We start from the raw sequence: 19,960 nt of genomic DNA, 5'->3' as shown, positions 1-19,960 counted from the left end.
GACATTTCTGCATCAATTCCTCGGAATAGTGTTCTAGGCCCAGAGAATCATACAGTTTAGAAGGGACCCTTCAGCCTACTGAGTCTGTTCATCAAAAATATAAAATTTATACCAGTCCCACTTAACAGCACCAGACCCATAGCTTTTTTTTGTAGAATTCCTAGTGTGTAAACAGGCCCCTCAGCCCATCAAGTCCACACTGACCCTCCAAAGAGTAACCCATCCAGACCATTCCTCTAGTACGTTACATTTACCCCTGACTAATGCACCAAACCTACACATCCCTGATCACTATGGGCAATTTAGCATGGCCAATTCATCTGATCTGCACATCTTTGGATTATGGGAGGAAACTGGAGCACCTGGAGGAAACCCACGCAGACACAGGGAGAATGTGCAAACTCCACACAGATAGCCAGAAGTAGGAATTGAACCTGGGTCCCTGGCACTGAGGCAACAGTACTAACCACTGAGCCACCATGCCACCCATTAGCCCTGCATGTTACATTTCACGTGCTTTTCCAGGTAGTTTTTAAAGGTCGAGAGTTTATCCACCTAAACTATCCCTTCAGGCGGTGCATTTCAGACTATTCTAAACTGGCCTTTCACTTTAAAATTATGTACCTTGTTATTAAATCTACAACTGAGGAGAACAGCTGTTTTCTATCCATCCTGTTCATATCCCCTCAAATTTATATACCTCTGCCAGGGTGCCCCTCAACCTTCCTGCTCCAAAAAAAACCTGAGCTTCTCCAGTTTCCCCTCATCACTCAGAAGCTCCACCCACGGCAACATCCTGCTGAATCTCTTCTGCACCCCTTTGGCACAATCACATCCTTCTGAAACACTAGGAGATATGGGAACAAAATTAGCAAGTTTGGTCCATCAAGTCTACTCCACCAATTGATCATAGCCGATATATTTCTCAACCCCATTCTCCTGCCTTATCCCAGCAACCCTTAATCCCCTCACCATCTAGCTCGGTCTTAAATGACTCAATGATTTGGCTTCCACAGCCCTCTGTGACAATGAGATCCACAGAGTCACTACCTACTGGCTCCAGAAATTACTCTACATCTCAATTCTAAAGGGTCGCCCCTCTACTCTGACGCCATGGTCCTGGGTCTTACTCTCTCCTACTTGCAGAAACATCTTCCATAAATTTCAATTGGACCACTCCTCATCCTTCTAAACTCCACTGAGTACGGATCTAACCACTCCTCATATGACAAGACCTTCATTCCTGGGATCATTATTATATTTGGACCATCTCCAAAGCCAGTGCATCTTTCATGAGATACAGGGCCCAAAACTACACTCAATATTTCACGTGGTCTGACCAGAGCTTTATAGCTCAGCAGTACACCTCTGTTCTTGTATTATGGCCCCCTTGAAATGAACTTCCCTTCCTAATTGCCAACTGAGCCTGCATGTTCACCTTAAGAGAACTCCCAGCTAGGACTTCCAAGTCCCTTTATGTTCCAGATTGAGGCCTTTCCTCATTTAGAAAATAGTCTTCCTACCAAGGTGCATAATCTCATTTTCCCACACTGTATTCCATCTGACATTTCTTTGCTCACTCTCCTACTCTACCCAAGTCCTTCCACACATCCCCACTTTGTCAACACTCCCTATCCCTCCACCTATCTTTGCATCATCTGTAAACTTAGCAACAATGTCCTCAGTCTTTTTGTTCAGATCGTTAATGTATAACACTAATAGTGGTAGCCCTAATACTGACCCCTGTGGAACTCCACTAGTCATCAGCTGCTAGCCTGTCAAAGACACCTTTATCCACACTGCCTTCTGCCAGTCAGCCAATTCTCTATACCTTATCCTAAAACCATTTAGCTCTTAACTTCTTTAAGAGCCTCCTGTACAGAACCTTATCAAAGGCATTCTGGAAATCCAAATAAAACAGGTCTACTGACTCTCCTTTGTATTAACTTGTTTGTTACATCCTCAAAGAATTCTAACAGATTTGTCAAGCATGACCTCCTCTTGACAAAGCCGTGCTGACTCTGCCCTATTTTACCATGCATGATCAAGTACTCTGCAATTTCATCCCTAATAAAATGGACATCAAAATCTTACCAACTACCAACATCAGGCTAACTGGTCTATAGTTTCCTGTCTTCTGCTTCTCTCCCTTCTTAAATAGGGGTGTAACATGAGGAATTTTCCACTCCTCTGGGACCTTCCCTGACTCCAGTGATGCCTGGAAGATCACCAAAACCTCCACAATTCCCTCAGCTATCTCCTTCAGCAGTCTAGTTAGTTGTTCAGGTCTTTCAGCTTTCCCAGATAGCACCCTCTCCTTAACGATGGCCCCTTCACTCTCTTGAAGTTCTGGTATTCTGCTGGTGTTTTCCATTTTGAAAACTGATGCAAAGTACCTATACAGTTCATTTGCCATTTCTACATTCCCCATTACGAACTCTTCAGCCTAATTTTCCAATTGCCCAATGTCCGCTCTTGACCTTTTAGAATCATAGAGATGTACAGCATGGAAACAGACTCTTTGGTCTGAATTCACCATGCCAACCAGGTATCCTCAACTAATCTAGCCCCATTTGCCAGCACCTGGTCCATATTTCTCTAAACCCTTCCTAGTCATATACCCATCCAGATACATTTTAAATGTTGTAGTTGTACCAGCCTCCACCACTTTCCCTGGCAGCTCGTTCCATACACGCACCACCCGCTGTATGAAAGAACTGCCCCTGAGGTCCCTTTTAAATCTTTCGCCTCTCACCCTAAACTTTTGCCCTCTAGTTCTGGACTCTCCCACTCCAGAGAAAGGACCTTGTCTATTCACCCTATCCATTGCCCCTCATGATTTTATAAACCTCTATCGTCACCCCTCAGCCCCTGATCCCATACTGAAAAAAACCTCAGCCTATTCGGCCTCTCCCAAACTCAAACCCTTCAACCCTGACAACATCCTTGTAAATCTTTTCTGAACCTTTTCAAGTTTCACAACATCGTTCCCAGAAGGGGGAGACCAGAATTGCACACAATATTTCAAAAGTGGCCTAACCAATGCCGTGTACAGCCACAATACGACCTCCCAATTCCAACAATCGATGCACTGACCAATAAAGGAAAGCATATCAAATCCCTTTTCACTATCCCATCTATTTGCGATTCCACTTTCAAGGAACTATGGTGAACCTGCACTCCAAGTCTCTTTGTTCAGCAACACTCCCCAGGACCTTACTGTTAAGTGTGTAAATCCTGCCCCGATTTGCTTTTCCAAAATGCAGCACCTCACATTCATTTAAATTAAACCCCATAAACGCTTCTCAGCCCATTGGCCCATCTGATAAAGATCCCGTTTAGATGTCTATAAAACTCTTGCCATCTTTTATTTTACTAGCTACATACTCTCTTATTTAATCTTCTCCCCACTAATTGCTTTTTTAGCTATCCTCGTGATTTTTAAAGGCTTCCTAATCATCTTCATTACGTTGTATGCTTTTTCTTTTGCTTTTATGTTGTCCTGTCATGGTTACCTCTTCCTTCCCTTACTATGCTGCTTCTTCTGTTGTGGTTCTGTTCGCCGAGCTGGGAATTTTTGTTGCAGACGTTTCGTCCCCTGTCTAGGTGACATCCTCAGTGCTTGGGAGCCTCCTGTGAAGCGCTTCTGTGGTGTTTCCTCCAGCATTTATAGTGATTTGTATCTGCCGCCTCCGGTTGTCAGTTCCAGCTGTCCGCTGCAGTGGCCGGTATATTGGGTCACAGTAGTCTGGCTGTCAGTTCAGAAATGTTTTTGATGTATGGTAGTGTGGCTAGTCCTTTGGTGGCTAGTCCTTTGGGTTGTGGCATATCCTCATTCTGTTGTCTTTCCCTTAGGTATCTGTTGATGAAATTGCGGGGGTATCCGTTTTTGGCGAATACATTATATAGGTGTTCTTCTTCCTCTTTTTGCAGTTCTGGTGTACCGCAGTGTGTTGTGGCCCTTTTGAACAGTGTCTTGATGCAACTGCTTGTGTGTGTTGTGGTGGTTGCTTTCGTGGTTTAGGACATGGTCTGTGTGTGTGGCTTTCCTGTATACCTTTGTGGTGAATTCTCCGTTCAGTGTTCTCTGTACCATCACGTCTAGGAATGGGGAGTTGGTTGTCCTTTTCTTCCTCTCTCGTGAATCGGATTCCTGTGAGTGTGGCGTTGATGATCCGGTGTGTGTTCTCTATTTGTGTGTTTAATGATTATAAAGGTATCATCTACATATCTGACCCAGAGTTTGGGTTGAATTTGCGGCAAGACTGTTTGTTCTAACCTTTGCATTACCGCTTCTGCTATGAGTCCAGAGATGGGTGAGCCCATGGGTGTGCCATTGATTTGTTCATATATTTGGTTGTTGAATGTGAAGTGTGTTGTGAGGCACAGGTTTGAGTATGCAGTCTTTGTTGATAGGTTCCCCATCTTGTTGTCTGTTCTGCACAAAACACTACATAGGACAAACAGGAAGACAGCTAGAAGAAACCAGAAGAAACATCACAGAAGCGCTTCACAGGAGGCTTCCAAGCACTGAGGATGTCACCTAGACAGGGGACGAAACGTCTGCAACAAAAATTCCCAGCTTGGCGAACAGAACCAAAACAACGAGCACCCGAGCTACAAATCTTCTCCCAAACTTTGAATGCTTCTTCTTCCACGGGAAGGATTTCTGCTGTGCCTCCTGATTTACCCCATAAACACCTGCCATTGCTGCTCCACTGTCTTCCCTACTAGGCTCGCCTTACAATCAATTCGGGCCTGCTCCTACCTCATATCTTTGTAGTCACCTTCACTCAACTGTAATACCATGACATCTGATTCCAGTTTCTCCCTCTCAAACCGCAGGCACAATGCCTGTGCCTTCGTAGGCTCAATCACAAGCAGCTCCAGGGAAAAAGAAATCTCAGACATTCCACAAATTCCTTTTCTAGAGATCCGTATTACGAATTTGATTTTGTCAGTCCACCGATATTTTGAAGTCCCCAATGATTATTGTAATGGCGAGAGAGAAAATGCTGGAAAATCTCAGTAGGTCTGGCCGCATCTGTAACGAGAGAAAAGAGCTGACGTTTCAAGTCTACTGACCCTTTGACAACATCAGCTCTTTCCTCTCCTTACAGATGCTGCCAGACGTGCTGAGATTTTCCAGCATTTTCTCTTTTGGTTTCAGATTCCAGCATCCGCAGTAATTTGCTTTTAATATTATTGTAATGGTGTCTTTCATACATGATTTTCTAACGTGTGATCTAGTTTCTTCCCCATATCCTGACTACTGCTGTGGACAGGAGGCCTATTTTTATTTTTATAAACACGTGAATTTAGAAGGCATGGCTAGTAAGTTTGCAGATGCCACCAAAATTGGTGGTATAGTTGACAATGAAGGTTATCTGAGAGGTCTTGATCAATTGGGCTATTAGACTGAGAAATGGCAGATGAAGTTTAATTTGAATAAATGCAAGATATTGCATTTTGGTAGAACAAACAAGTGCAGGACTTATATACTTAATTGTAGGGTCCTGAGTATTGCTGTCGAATAGAAAGACCAAGGGATTCAAGTACACAGTTCTTTGAAATCTACTGTGTCCATTGTGGTTTTACAAATATGTTTAAGATTTTTTTTGAGGACATAATTGAGCATGGAAAAGTGAAAGCTAGTGAATGTGGTTAAAGTGATTTTTAAAAACACAACACATGAAAATAGGGCGCAGAGGATTCACAGTAATATATCTCTATTGGTTAAGTTCTGGCTAACTGCAAGTGGTGACGTTCCTATGTGTCTGCTGCCCTTGACCTTTAGGTGGAGATGGTCATGGGTTTGGATGGTGCCAAGAAGCCTTGATGAATGCCTGCAATGTATGCTGTTGATAGTTTACACTCCCCTTACTGAAAGTTGACGGCAGAGGGATTAAATGTTTGGAGATATGAGGCCATTCAAGTGGTGAGCCTTACTGACAATAATGTCAAGTCTCTTTACTGTTGTTGGAACTGCATCCATTCAGCAAGTTGGGAGTATTCCATTACGCTCCAGACCTATGCCTTCTAGATGGTGGATAGGCTTTGAGGAATCAGGTGGTGAGTCACTTGCTGCAGGATTCCCAGCCTCTGACCTACTCTTTTAGCCACAGTATGGTTAGTCCAATTCAGTTTCTGGTCAATGGTAACCCCAGAACAACTAAGCTCCTTTGTGCCAGGTGTGACAACAAACAAGATTTTAAGGTGGGAGACAGACAGTTTAGAGGAGATGGGAGGAAAAATACTTTCACCCAGATGGTGATGAAAATCTGGAACTCACTGCCTGTAGGATGGTAAAGGGAGAAACCCTCAAAACATTTTAGTAATATTTAGATATCCACCTGCAATGCCAAGGCATACAAGACTCTGGAAAATGGGGTGAGCGTAATCAGGTGGTTGTTTTTGACTGCTATGAGCCGAAAGGCTTTTTTTCTGTGCTGTAGATTTCTGTGTCTATGGCTAGCTATTGGCTGTCTACCATGAAGTCTTTTGGTGTTATTTTCCCAATCTTTCTTAGCCAACTTGTCCCGCATACCTCCTTTGCTCAGATTTAAGACCCGAGCTTCAGAAGGAACTATGTTCTATCATACAATGTTCACTATTTCCCAAAGGCTCATTTACAGCAAACTTATTAATTAGCCCTTTCTCATTACAAAACACTAAATCCAAAACAGCCTGATTGCTAGGTGGTTCCTCAACATGTTATTTCAGAAACCCATAAAAACAGAAAATCATCCACCACAGCATCAAACCTGGTCAACCCAGTCTATATGTAAACTCAAGAGACATAATATTATTCCATTATCCACATTATGTGCATCTCTAATTTCCAGATTTATAGCATGCCCAAAATTAGTACTTCAGTTTTGTGTTCATTAATAACTTCAACCAATGTTTGCTTGCCTTTGCGGTTTTAAATTCCACCAACACAGATACTACATCTTAATCCTTTGATTAAAAATGGGCGGCACGGTGGCACAGTGGTTAGCACTGCTGCCTCACAGCGCCTGAGACCCGGGTTCAATTCCCGCCTCAGGCGACTGACTGTGTGGAGTTTGCACGTTCTCCCTGTGTCTGCATGGGTTTCCTCCGGTGCTCCGGTTTCCTCCCACAGTCCAAAGATGTGCAGGTTAGGTGAATTGGCCATGCTAAATTGCCCGTAGTGTTAGGTAAGGGGTAAATGTAGGGGTATGGGTGGGTTGCGCTTCGGCAGGTAGGTGTGGACTTGTTGGGCCGAAGGGCCTGTTTCCATACTGTAATGTAATGTAATGTAATCTAATCTACATCATCCCTCATTAGGAGTACTACCCTGCCTCCTTTCTCATTTTGTCCATGCTTCCTGAATACAGAATTTGCACTTTGATACAATGTTCCAAATCACTGGCATGCTGTAGCCATGTCTCAGTAATGACAATTAAATCATATCCATTTACTTCAATTTGTGTACTGGTGTCTCCGATTTACAGATATTCAACTTGTGAACGCTCATACTTAAAACTATAATCCCATGAAGGGACATAATTTTAAAGATTCAACACACAAACATTTCTTGTACTTACGAATGGCCGCTTTATATCACCTTGCATTATGTTTTGACTTGCTGTAAAAATTCCCTCACCAGGCTTCAGAAATCTGCTCTCTATCTCCAGTTTCCAGGCATGTCTTCAAACATTCAATTTTTCCTGTTTCTATGCTCAAAGGCACTTGGAATGGTAGAAATATTGAGATTATTGGTTTGGAGGGCCTGCTTTTCCATCATCTTCCTAGCTTCCATTGTCAGGATCTCATTTCCCTACCTCCCAGGACATTGTACCAAAATGAACCACACCATGACCTCAGAGAAATACCCTGCAGTCATTGACCCTGGCATCAGGGAGGCAACATAAGACCCTGCAGTCATGCTCATCTGTTCCCCGAAAGAATCACCTATCAGTAGTACTCTTCCTCTTTTTATTCCTTCCCTGCTGTTCAGCTGAGCTCCCAGTGATGCCAGCGCCATGCATTCCTGAGGAACCATGACTCTCATCAGTATCTAAAGCCAAAAGATCAACAGTCAAATAGTGTGTGTCATGAACCACCACCATCACAGACTTTATCAGCAAGTGTATGGAGGACTGCATACTAAGGAAATCAATCCACGTGTTCCCCAACAGGAAACCCTGGATGAATCAGGACATATAGAACCCGCTAAAAACCAGACATGAGGTTTTTAGATCAGGAGACCCACTCAAATATAAGAAATCCAAATATGACCTTCGCGGAGCCATTAAGACAGTCAAGGACCAATACCGATTCAAACCAGAGACCGAGACGGACACCTGGTGACTATGGCAAGGACTGAACGACATCACAGGTTCTAAAAAGAGACAGTGCAAGATAGCAGACGATGACACATCCCTCCCAGATCGTTTCAACACCTCCTATGCTAGCTTTGAACACAATTTCGGGAGAGGTAACACCTATTCCAACAAATCCTGACAAACCTATCCCAATAGTCACTGCATTAGAGGTCAGATCAGTTTTCCTTCGTGTGAATCCAAGGAAAGTGATGGGACCAGATGGAGTACCAAACCGTGCACGCAGAGCATGTGCAGTTCAACTGACAGAGGTCTTCTTGGATATCTTCAACGTCCCCCTGCAGCAGGCCACTGTCCCTGCCTGTTTCAAGAGGGGCAACATCATCCCTGTACCTAAGGTGGCTCCTGCAGCACATCTCAATGACTACTGCCCAGTGGCCCTAACTTTGATGGTCATGAAGTGCTTTGAAAAGCTGGTCATAGCATTAATCAACTCCAGCCTCCCCACTACTCTTGACTCACTCCAATTTGCCTTATCGGACCAACAGATCCACATCAGATGCCATATCACTTGCCCTTTATTCCTCCCAGAACATCTTGACACCAAGAACAGCTACGTAAGAATCCTACTCATTGACTATACTTCAACACCATTATTCCCTTGAGACTGATTACTAAACTTAGTGATCTCGGACAAAGCCCCACTCTCTGCAACTGGATCCTCTTCAACACCATTATTCCCTTGAGACTGATTACTAAACTTAGTGATCTCTCTGCAATTGGATCCTCAGTATCCTGACCCACAGGCCACAATCAGTGAAGATTGGGGACAATATTTCATCCCACTAACACTCAACACTGGAGCCCCTCAGGGGCCACGTAGTCAGCCCCCTACTGTACTCACTGTATACCAATGAGTGCGTCACCAAATACTAGACACATGCCATTTACAAGTTCGCTGATGACACCACCATCGTCAATCGAATCTCAGATGGCGATGAAACAAACTACAAACTGGAGGACGAAGACCTGGAAAAATGGTGCACTGAGAACACCCTAGCTCTCAATGCCGGCAAAACCAAGCAAATTGACTTTTGGCAGGATTCTACTCATGCTCCCCTACACATTAACAGCACAGATGTGGAACGAGTGGAGAGTGTCAAGCTCCTGGGAGCGGTCATCCTCTTCATGTGGACACACTGGTTACAAAGGCCCAACAACGTCTCTTCTTCCTCAAGCAGCTGAGAAAATTTGGCATGACGGCGAATACCCTTGCCAACTTTTATAGGTGCGCCATCAAAAGCATTCTATCTGGCTGTATTACTAACTGGAATGGTAATTGTACCATTCAAGGTTACAGAGTGGCAAACTCGGCCCGGACAATCACAAAGGTCAACCTCCCACCTATAGAATCTATCTACCAGGCCCGCTGTCAAGGAAAGGCTGCCAGCATTCTGAAAGATCCATCCCACCCTGACAATGTTTTTCTACAACCTCTACCATCGGGGAGAAGGTATAGAAGCCTGAACGCACGTACCAGCCGGTATTGAAACAGTTTCTACACTGTTATTAGAATACTGAATGGACTCATGAACTCTTAACATTCACCTGCACCTGTGTTTTTGTTTTTGCCACTGTTACATATTATTTACTTATCCATACTACTTATCTCTGTAATCTGCCTGTATTGCTCGCACGACAAAGCTTTTCACTATGCCTTGGTACACGTGACAATAAATTCAATTCAATTCCAATTCCATTCAAGACTTCCCACATTTCATAGGATGTGCATCCTACAATTTGCTATGCCATATTTCAACTTATTTTTTACAAGTTACTACCCAGAAGTTGCTTGTCGCAGTAGAAAGTAAATTTTAAGAAAAGCGCTTGCTTCCAACTTCTACGAACTCACCATTAAATAAACTCACTCTGCTTGAAATCTGTATTCTGCTTGCAAGCTGCAAGAACTCCAGAGCCAAAAGCTCAACTGACCTGGTTTACCCAATTATCTACCCTCCATGTAAAGATTGTTTGCACTGACTAAGGCTGGAAGAACATCTTTTTCTGGTGCCATCTCACAAGGCAGGAATTAGAACTACATCGATAAATCTTCATTATTGCTGGTTAAGATACTTGAACTCTCTCCCAAGTATATCTGCACCACATGGACTGCAATGATTCAAAATGGCTCTCAAGGGCAATTAGGGATATGCAACAAATGGTGAGTGTATAAATATGTTCATTGTCCATAAAGGGCAATCTAGAAGATTAACTTGCAAATAATTGTTCATGGAGTTGATGGTAATATATTAGCACGAATTGAAATTTGCTGAAGAGACAGGAAGATGAGAGTAGGGATAAATGGGCATTTCAAGTTGGCAGTTTGTAAAAATGGAATGCCACAATCAGAGCTGGGGTTTCAGATATTAATCGTCCATATTAATGGCTCAAAACAAAAAGTATTGTATCCAAAATTTCTGATGATACAAAGTTAAAATGTAAGCAAACAGACAAAGAGATACAGACAGGTTAAGTGGTAAAGTTGGTAAAGAGACAGATGTGGCAAGTGTAATTTATTTGCGAAACCTATAAATGTTGCTACTGAGTTCTTGACGTACTCAAACAAGGGGCATAAGATTGGTGTGTTGATACAGAAGACTGTGGTTTGCTGTCTTAATGACATTGGAGACAAAAAATGAAGTTTTGCTATAGTTAAGGGATTTTTAAAAAATTTATTCATTTGTGGGATGTGGGCATCGCTGGCTGGCTAAGCAAACAGACAAAGAGATACAGACAGGTTAAGTGGTAAAGTTGGTAAAGAGACAGATGGAGTATAATGTGGCAAGTGTAATTTATTTGCGAAACCTATAAATGTTGCTACTGAGTTCTTCACGTACTCAAACAAGGGGCATAAGATTGGTGTGTTGATACAGAAGACTGTGGTTTGCTGTCTTAATGACATTGGAGACAAAAAATGAAGTTTTGCTATAGTTAAGGGCTTTTTAAAAAATTTATTCATTTGTGGGATGTGGGCATCGCTGGCTGGCGAGCATTTATTGCCTGTCTCTAGTTGCCTTTGAGAAGGTGGTGGTGAGCTATTTTCTTGAACCATTGCAGTCCACCTCCTGTGGGTTGACCCACAATGCATTAGGGAGGGAATTCCAGGATTTTGGCCCAGACTCAGTGAAGTAATAGCGATATATTTCCAAGTCAGGAATGGTGAGTAGCTCAGAAGGGAACTTGGAGATGGTGGTATCCCCATATATCTGCTGCATTTGTCCTTCTAGATGGAAGTGACCGTGGGTTTGGAAGGTGCTGTCTGAGAATCTTTGGCGAATTTGTAGTACTTGGGACAACAAGTCCGGTCTTCAAAATGTGCACTGGTAGCAATTCAAATGAACTTCACTGAACTGATTAAAGAATTAAGAGGAAAGTTTGAGCAGTTTGGACCTATACTGTTTGGAATTTAGAAAAACAAGCAATTATTTTTAAGCATACTAAATTTTGAAGGGGCTTGACAGGGTAAATGCTGAAAATATGTTTCACCTCTTCGGTAAATTTAAAAGTAGAACACAGAGTTCAAAGTGGTCAGAGATTCTTCTCAGAGTTGCTAGTCTTTTGAATTCTCTATCACAGAGAGCAGTGAAGGTTGGATCACTGAATATATTCAAAGTTGGATTTGAAAGAACTCTATTTAAAAGGAAGTGCAAAGTTATCAAAATAAGCAGTACAGAGGTCAGGTCATAGGAGTATTGATAGGAGCAGGACCCTTAGGAGCATCAATATACAGAGGGATCTTTGGGTCCAAGTCCATAGCTCCCTTAAAGTGGCAACTTAAGTGGTTAAGGTAGTAAAGAAGGCATAGGGGATGTTTGCCTTCATTGGCCAGATCACTGGGTTTACAAGTTGGCAAGTCACATTGCTGCAGTACAAGATTTTGGTGATGCCACATTTGGAGTATTACCTGCAGTTCTGATCACCAACTATAGGAATGATGTGGAGGCTTTGGAGAGGGTGCAAAACAGGTTTACCAGGATGCTGCCTGGATTGGAGTGTCTGAGCTATCAGAAGAGTTTGGGCGTAGGTTAAGATGAGAGGGGGAAAGTTTAAAAGAGATGTGCAAGCTAAGTTCTTTTTGGGTTTTTTTTTTACACAGATAGTGGCAGATGCCTAGAATGTGCTGCCAGGAGAAAAGTGGTAGAAGCAGATGTGTTAGCAAAGGTTTAAAAGTTATTTAGACAGACACATGAACAAGCATGGAATAGAGGGATACAAACCTGTGTGGAGGCAGGTGGCATTAGTTTAGAAAGGCATCATGGTTGGCACAGACAGAGCAGGCTGAGCTGCCTGTTCTGATGCTGTACTGTTCAATGCAATCTGATTAGCCAGGATGTTACTAAATGGCAGAATAGGCTCAACAGGCTGAATGGCCTACACCTGCTCCCATTTCCCATGATAACTTCATATTATTTTCAGTATTTGATCTCCCTACTATTCTGCTCCCCTGACACTAATTATTGTCTCAAACATACAACCTCTCTGGCAACAGTTCAAAGGGTGAAATTATTATCACTTGCTCCAGTCACAATTTCACATCTCCACTGCAGTAGTAGAAGTGGATTTTGCAGTTTGTCTTCCACTCACTGGAGAATAAGAATGCAATTCCTACTTAGTGGGAATTAAAAGCGCATTTTCAGTAAATGACTTTAATAGAGATATGTCATCACTCTGTGGGTTTCTGGTTCAGAGTTACAAGTCAAGTCCAAGTGGGAGGTAATAAAACAAATAAATGAGAGGAGCAAATGAGCCAAATAACAATTAGTGTATTAAACTCTCCAACACAAATCATGAATGATATCAAAAAATAAAATTGATGAAAAGCCACATAAGCAGCTATTAATAACTGTGACCAAAAGCTTGGCCATAACACACATCTGAAGGTGTGTGTCAGAGAAGGAAAGATAGACAACAGAAAGACTTATGAATGAAATTTCAGAACTGAAGGTTTTGGTAATTTTAAGACATGACCACTATTGGTGTAGCAATTATAATCAGTGATGTTCATGGAAGAGGAGTGTTCATCCTGGAAAGTCATGAAACTGGAACAGATTCCAGTGAGTGCCGAATAAGGCCATGGATTTGGGGAAAAAAAGAATTTTAATATCAGTCACTGTTCAACTGAAGCCAGCACTGGATAACAAGCACAGAAGAATTGGGGCTTGGAAGATATCAGGATAAAGAAGTCAAGCATGAGAGTATTTAAAATTTAATATAGGGTAGGAAATGGGAAGCTGATCAGGAATTCATTAGAATTAGTCACATTTATGAAAACAGGAAAAGAAATAAAATTATAGAAGCACAAGATTCTTTTAAAGTTTGCATCTTTTAAATATTCAGCAGTTTCTGTGCACCTCATTATACTCTGATGTAGTGAAGAATAACCGCAGGAACATTGAAGACTGACCTCATCCCCCTCTGGCTGCTGGCAGCTTTCTGCCGGGCAGATTGCATCTTCATCCTCAGAGTCCTCTGGCTCAGAATATGGAGGCTCCATTATCACTGACAGTGCCTCATGAGGCTGTAGAAATTCCAAATACGTTTCTGCTTCTATTCTCACCAAACTTAGATTTTTTGTTCGTTCCTGGTTTAATTTGACATTTCTCTTTTTCGGATTGTTTAGTTTTTTCAATTTTTCTCTTTTTTCACCCACTGAACCATCTTTTTCAAGCCGTCTCTTCTTTTTCTCACAGTTTCCTTCTCTCTTCACTGGCTTTAAACAGCAATCTTCACCCTAAAACAGAAAAGACAGCTCAATATACCCCATTAGATGGGAAATAGCTGCTAAATTTTCTGACATAAGTTTTATGACATTATTGAGCACGTGTACTTGACTGCTCATGAGTTCTTGTGATAACCAATCTCATAAGTATTCTCTCTGATGTTTAAACAAAATTAAGTTCACAACACTTAGGTCACAAAGACTTTACAGTTACTTATGATTTCAGAACTGAATTAATCAACCAACAGGAATTAAGCCAACAGTTTCAACATAATTTGAAATGTCAGGAACAAAATATGGCAAACCTCGGAGCAGAGCTCCTTCTATTAGCTAGGTATGTTTAAAAATTACTCATTTATCTGAGGTCAATTTCTACATTAATGGAGTTATGAATTCTTTCAGTTCGACATTGCCGGCTTTGGATCACCATAAAACAAGTTGACATGCATTCATGTGCCAATTATGTGAGGATGATGGTAAAGTACCAACATAAAAATATGGTACAACAGAATCAATACTCCATCTCCAAGATAGCTCAGATATCAAATTACTTGGTCTAACTACACAGCTCCGGGACATTAATATTAATGAGACCTGGATATGCAGACTCGACTCTCAGAGATAGGATTCCTCTTAATTGGCCTGACAGAATCAAGGCCAACAATACCTTAATGGACTCCAGTATTACTTCTGGCTAGGAGTTCCACAGGATGCCATGACTTCTCAACTCCCTGCACAGCCACGGTCTTGAGTGAGAAGAGGAGAAGGCAGACACTCCTAACTGGAAGATGCATCACTATCAAAAAAACAGGAACTCTACTAGAATGTATTTTTCTGTTAAGATAAAATACTGCATGTGCTGGAAATTTGAAATTAAACAGAAAATGCTGAAGATGCTCAGCAGATTTGCAGCATCTGTGGAGATTGGATTCAAGAACATAGAAACAGAGTCAATGACTCTTCTTCAGAATTCAGTTCGAAAGAATAGTCATTGGACTTGAAACGTGAATTATATCTTTTTACGGAGTTTGGTTTGTAAACTAAATTATGTTGCTGATAAATGCTGACAGGAAAAACCAAAAATCACAGCTGCATCAGATGATATCTAGGATGCTCCATGTCTTTTTATAATCTATTGGTTTCCTCAAAGCGTGAAGTCATTGAGTTAAGCTAATCTGAAAAGAATGTCAACGTCAGTATCTGATATCCATTCATACACAATTGTCAAACACACTTCAAAACACACACACAGGAATTTACAGGTTGAATGCCTAAGTATAGTACTGCTCTGATATTGAGTCTTTGCAGTACCATACCTCAGTTGTAGAAGTACAGGTCTCTGCAAGACACTGCATGACCTCCACTGGTTTGCAGTTCAGCAGTTCAGATCGGGGCTGGTGATCTTCCACTACAGAGTACTGGGCTGCACAGAAGATCTGGTAAATTTGCTGCATCTCGGGCAGTGACACTTGCAGTAAAAGTGCCTCCATCATCAGCTCATCAAGTTGGGACCTCACATCATCTGATAGGCATAACCCTGCAAAAACATATATTTAGAAGATTAAGTTTATTAACCAGAATTCAGTTTCCATAATAATTCTGATTATTACATCCTCTGCAAAGAATTTTCTCATGAAAAGGACAATAACAAGTATTTGTGATTTGTGCCTGATATTATTAGTAAAGACAACAATAAAAAAAACCTAAATTGCTGGTATCCAGTGAGGAATTAGTTTGAAGATTGATAACGTGCTTGATTTCTTCATGAAAGTGACAAATGCAAGACTGGAACAGAAGTTACTTGCTTGGTGATCATGCAACATATTTAAAACCAAGAACAATCCATATTAATTATCTGACTATTAATTACTTTCACAATTAGTTACACAATAGAAATTAGATGAATGGATCTATAACTTCCCTGTATCTATTTCCTCAATGTTTCTAAAAAGAAGCTCAAATCTGAACCAAAAACACCAATGTTTCCTCACAGCCTCAATAGAACTCTGGCACAAATACCTCTCCCCTCCAGCATTTTGTGCCCTTCCTATTTGCCCAGTAGTCTGATCATACGTGCATCAATTTCACTGATTCAATTTTAGTGGTCAGGTCTTCCCTAGTGAATAGTAGTGTAGAGTAGCTTTTATTTGTCATTTCTACCATTTATGACTGATACAGCAAAAATGAGACAGCATCCCTCCAGGACTGAGGGCACTATATGGACAGCGCAAATTACACTATCATGCACGACATAAAGTGCAAAACACGCATGTTAGAGTGTAATTGAAGAATGATAAATAAAGATATTTTTCAAGCAGTAATTTGATGTCATGTAATGAATTTCAGATGGGAAAGAGTCCGATCATACTGTGTTAAAGAGCCTGATGGCTTGGGGGAAGAAACTGTTGCATAGTCTGGCCATTAGAGATCGTATGCGCCAGTATTTTCTGCTAGATGGCAGGAGGAAGAAGAGTTTGAGTGAGAGGTGTGTGGGGTCTTCCACAATGCTCTTAGCCTTTCAGGTGCAGCGTCTGGTGTGAATGTCTGTAATGGAGCAAAGGGAGACCCCGAAGATCTTCTCAGCTGTCCTTACTCTCCATTGTAGGATCTTATGATCCGAAACGGTGCATTTCCCGAACCAGGCAGTGATGCAGCAGCTCAGGGTACAATCAATGAACCTATGTAGAATATGGTGAGGATGGGGGCTAGGAGGTGGGCTTTCCTCAGCCTGTGCAGAAAGTGGAGACACTGCTGGGCTTTCTTGGCTATGGAGCTGGTCTTGAGGGTCCAGGTAAGATTTTCTGCCAGGTGTACATCAAGAAATCTGATGCTCTTCACAATCTCCATAGGGGAGCTGATGTCTAGCAGAGAATGGTTGCTCCATGCCCTCCTGAAGTTAACAACCATCTCTTTTGTCTTGTCTACATTCAGAGACAGGTTGTTGGCTCTGCACCATTCCGTTAGTCGCTGCACCTCCTCTCTGTATGCTGACTCATCGTTCCGGCTGATGAGACCCACTATAGTCATATCATCAGCGAATGTGATGATGTGATCATCGCTGCACAGTCGTGTGTCAGCATGGCGAACAGCAGTGGACCGAGCACACAGCTCTTGGGAGCCCTCATGCTCAGTGTGATCGTGTTGGAGATGCTGTTCCCTGATCCAGACTGACAGATCTCCCAGTGAGGAAGTCCAGGATTCAGTTACAAAGGAAGTTATTTAGGCCCAACAGACACAGCTTTCCAAACAGGTGCTAAGGAATGATAGTGTTAAATGCAGAACTGAAGTCTATGAACAGTAGTCTGATGTAGGGGTCCTTCTTCTCCAGGTGGGTGAGGGCCAGATGAAGGGTGGTGGAAATGACATCATTTGTTGAGCGGTTAGGTCGATACACGAACTACAGGGTGTTCAGTGAGGGAGGCAGCAGGGTCTTAATAGACATTTTTACGAGAAATTGAGGAGGTTGGGCCTGTACTCATTGCAATATAGGAGAGCAATAGGCAACCCTATCGAAACATACAAAATTCTTAAGGAACTTGACAGTGTAGATACAGAAAGATTGGTTCTACTTGTGGGAGAATAGAGGACCAGAGGACAATCTCAGAAAAAGGGGTGCACATTTAGGTCAGAGATGAAGAGGAATGGTTTCTCTCAGTCTGTGGAGTTCTTTCCCACTGAGGCTGGGTTATTATATACAGTCAAGGCGGAGATAAACAGCTTTTTAAATCAGTGAGTGAATAAAGTGTTATGGGGGAAATGCAGGAAAGTGGAATTAAGGATTATCAGACCAGCCACAATCTCATTGAAAGGCAGAACAGACTTGATGAGCTGAATGGCCTACTTTTGCTCTTAGGTCTAATGGAAATCCCTGGTCAGGCTTCTAGTTAAGGGGCTGAGAATGTTGCGGTACAGATGTGTTCAAATTATTCAACTGCACACATAACCAATTTAGTTTTGCATCTCAGTTTTCATGCCCACAATCATCATGCATGCTCTGTCAAAGGCAACTGGTGTACTTCGTCTTCTCTACGTCTTTCCACTCTGTGCCAGGCTTTTCAACATCTAATAATTTCCTCAGTTTTCAAGTAATTTTGGACTAATACCTTCTTCCTTTCTTAAAATATTTTTTGCATTGTAACTTCTATCAGTTCGTTTCCTTGTAAAATGTGCCCTGCCCAGTCGCTCTGCCTATTCCCAACTTCCTTCGGCAAATTTCTTAATTTGTTCTTTCTCCTCAGCTATTCATCATTTTCTACTTTTTCTGTCCAGCTGATCAATTCCATTCTCCTTCAAAACAACTGTTCAATACAATTGAAGCAAATTAATCACCTGTTTCATAATCCAAGTCTGACATCTATATGAAACAATACTAAAACAAACTTATTACAAACAGAGTTGTTTATTCAACTTTCCAGGTGAAAAGGGCAAGGAGGCAAGTGGAAACGGTGGGCTCTCAATTAGTCTGGGATATGAGACACCATAGGAGGGAGGGATGAGGAAGTTGAGGATTGGAGGAATGTTTAACAAAACCCTTTGCATCTGCTCTTGACATATTTTGGGAAAGGTCATGCACATTCGATGGAAGAAAGTCACACTTTATGGTTGCTTGTGTAACAAGCAATATGGATAACAGGAATCCTGTAGACGTATATCTGGACTTTCAAAAAGCAGTTGATAAGGTGCTACACAAAAGGTTAACAAACAAGTTAAGATCACAAGGGTTGGAGATAATGTATTATTTTTATAGAGCTAACCAACAGCAAGCAGACAGTCGGGATAAATGGATCTGTTTCTGGTTGGTAAGGCCTAACTAGTGTAGTGCCACATGTTCAGTCCCCCACCCCAACTATTTACAATCTAGATTAATGATTTGAATGCAGGGATAGAAAGTACTATAATTAAATAAAATAGATGGAAAAGTAAGTTGCAATGAAGAATCAAGAAATGAATATGGAATTGTTAGGTGAATAGAAAGCTCAAAGGAATAGAAAGACAACATATTATTTAAATGGAGAAAAACTTAAGAATGCTTCAGTGCAGAAGGATATGTGTGTCCTTGTGCATGAATCACAAAAAACAATGTAGGTATAGCAGGTAATAATGAAAGCATATGGAATTTTCACATTTATTGGTAAAGGGATAAAGTATAAAAGTAGGGACACGGTGCTGCAACTGTACAAGGCATTAGTGATACTGCATCTGAAGTACTGCATGCAATTTTGGTCATCTTGAGGGACATAGTCATATTGGAAGCAGTTCAGAGGAGGTTCACTACATTGATTCAAAATGCAGGGTTATCTTACAGAGAAGTGAAGCAGTTTAGGCTTATACTCTGGAGTTTAGAAGAATGAGAGGAGATCTAATTGAAATATACAAGATGTTAAAGGGGATTGACAAAGCAGACAGAGTGGATGTTTCCTTGTGTGGGACAATTTAGAATGAAGGTCTAGTTTTGGGATGGGGGTAGCAGATTTAAAAGAAATAAGGAGAAATCACTTCAATCAAAGAGCTATAAACATGTGAAATTCACGATCCATGCGCAGTGGATGCTAGGAAATTGAGTAAATTTGAGGTGGTAGACATATTTTTAGTTAGTAATGGGTTGGAAGGGTTATTGAGAGTGGGCGGAAAGTGGAGGCGATAATCATAAAATATGGTAGAGCAGGATCAAGAGAGTGAATTGCCTACTCCTTATCTTAGTTTTTAAGTTGTAGGCATGTTCTACACGTCTGAAAGAGTCATAAACTTGAAACAGTAATTCCATTTCTCTTTCCACAGTCCTGCTGAGTTTCTTTAGCATTCTGTGTTTGTTTCAGATTTCCAGCAACCACAATATTCTGCCTTTCATTTAATGTTCTGGTGACACTGGTTC

At 41.7% G+C, this 19,960-nt stretch overlaps 1 protein-coding gene across 2 annotated transcripts in view; it reads right to left on the bottom strand.

Moving 5' to 3' along the window:
• The window catches only part of LOC122563341 (lysine-specific demethylase 5B-like), a 231,711-nt gene that overhangs the window by 11,969 nt on the left and 199,782 nt on the right, over positions 1–19,960 (bottom strand). For both annotated transcript variants that reach the window (XM_043717091.1, XM_043717092.1), the window contains 2 exons: positions 15,405–15,625; positions 13,774–14,100 (listed from right to left, as the gene is read on the bottom strand). In XM_043717091.1, coding sequence (XP_043573026.1) covers positions 13,774–14,100; positions 15,405–15,625 — 548 coding nt within the window. The remainder of the gene's footprint in view (positions 1–13,773; positions 14,101–15,404; positions 15,626–19,960) is intronic.

The sequence above is a fragment of the Chiloscyllium plagiosum genome, chromosome 26, assembly GCF_004010195.1.
Source record: "Chiloscyllium plagiosum isolate BGI_BamShark_2017 chromosome 26, ASM401019v2, whole genome shotgun sequence".
NCBI classification, from domain to species: Eukaryota; Metazoa; Chordata; class Chondrichthyes; order Orectolobiformes; family Hemiscylliidae; genus Chiloscyllium; species Chiloscyllium plagiosum.
The sequence above is the reverse complement of the archived record's forward strand: the minus strand, read 5'-3'. Positions and strand labels throughout refer to the sequence as shown.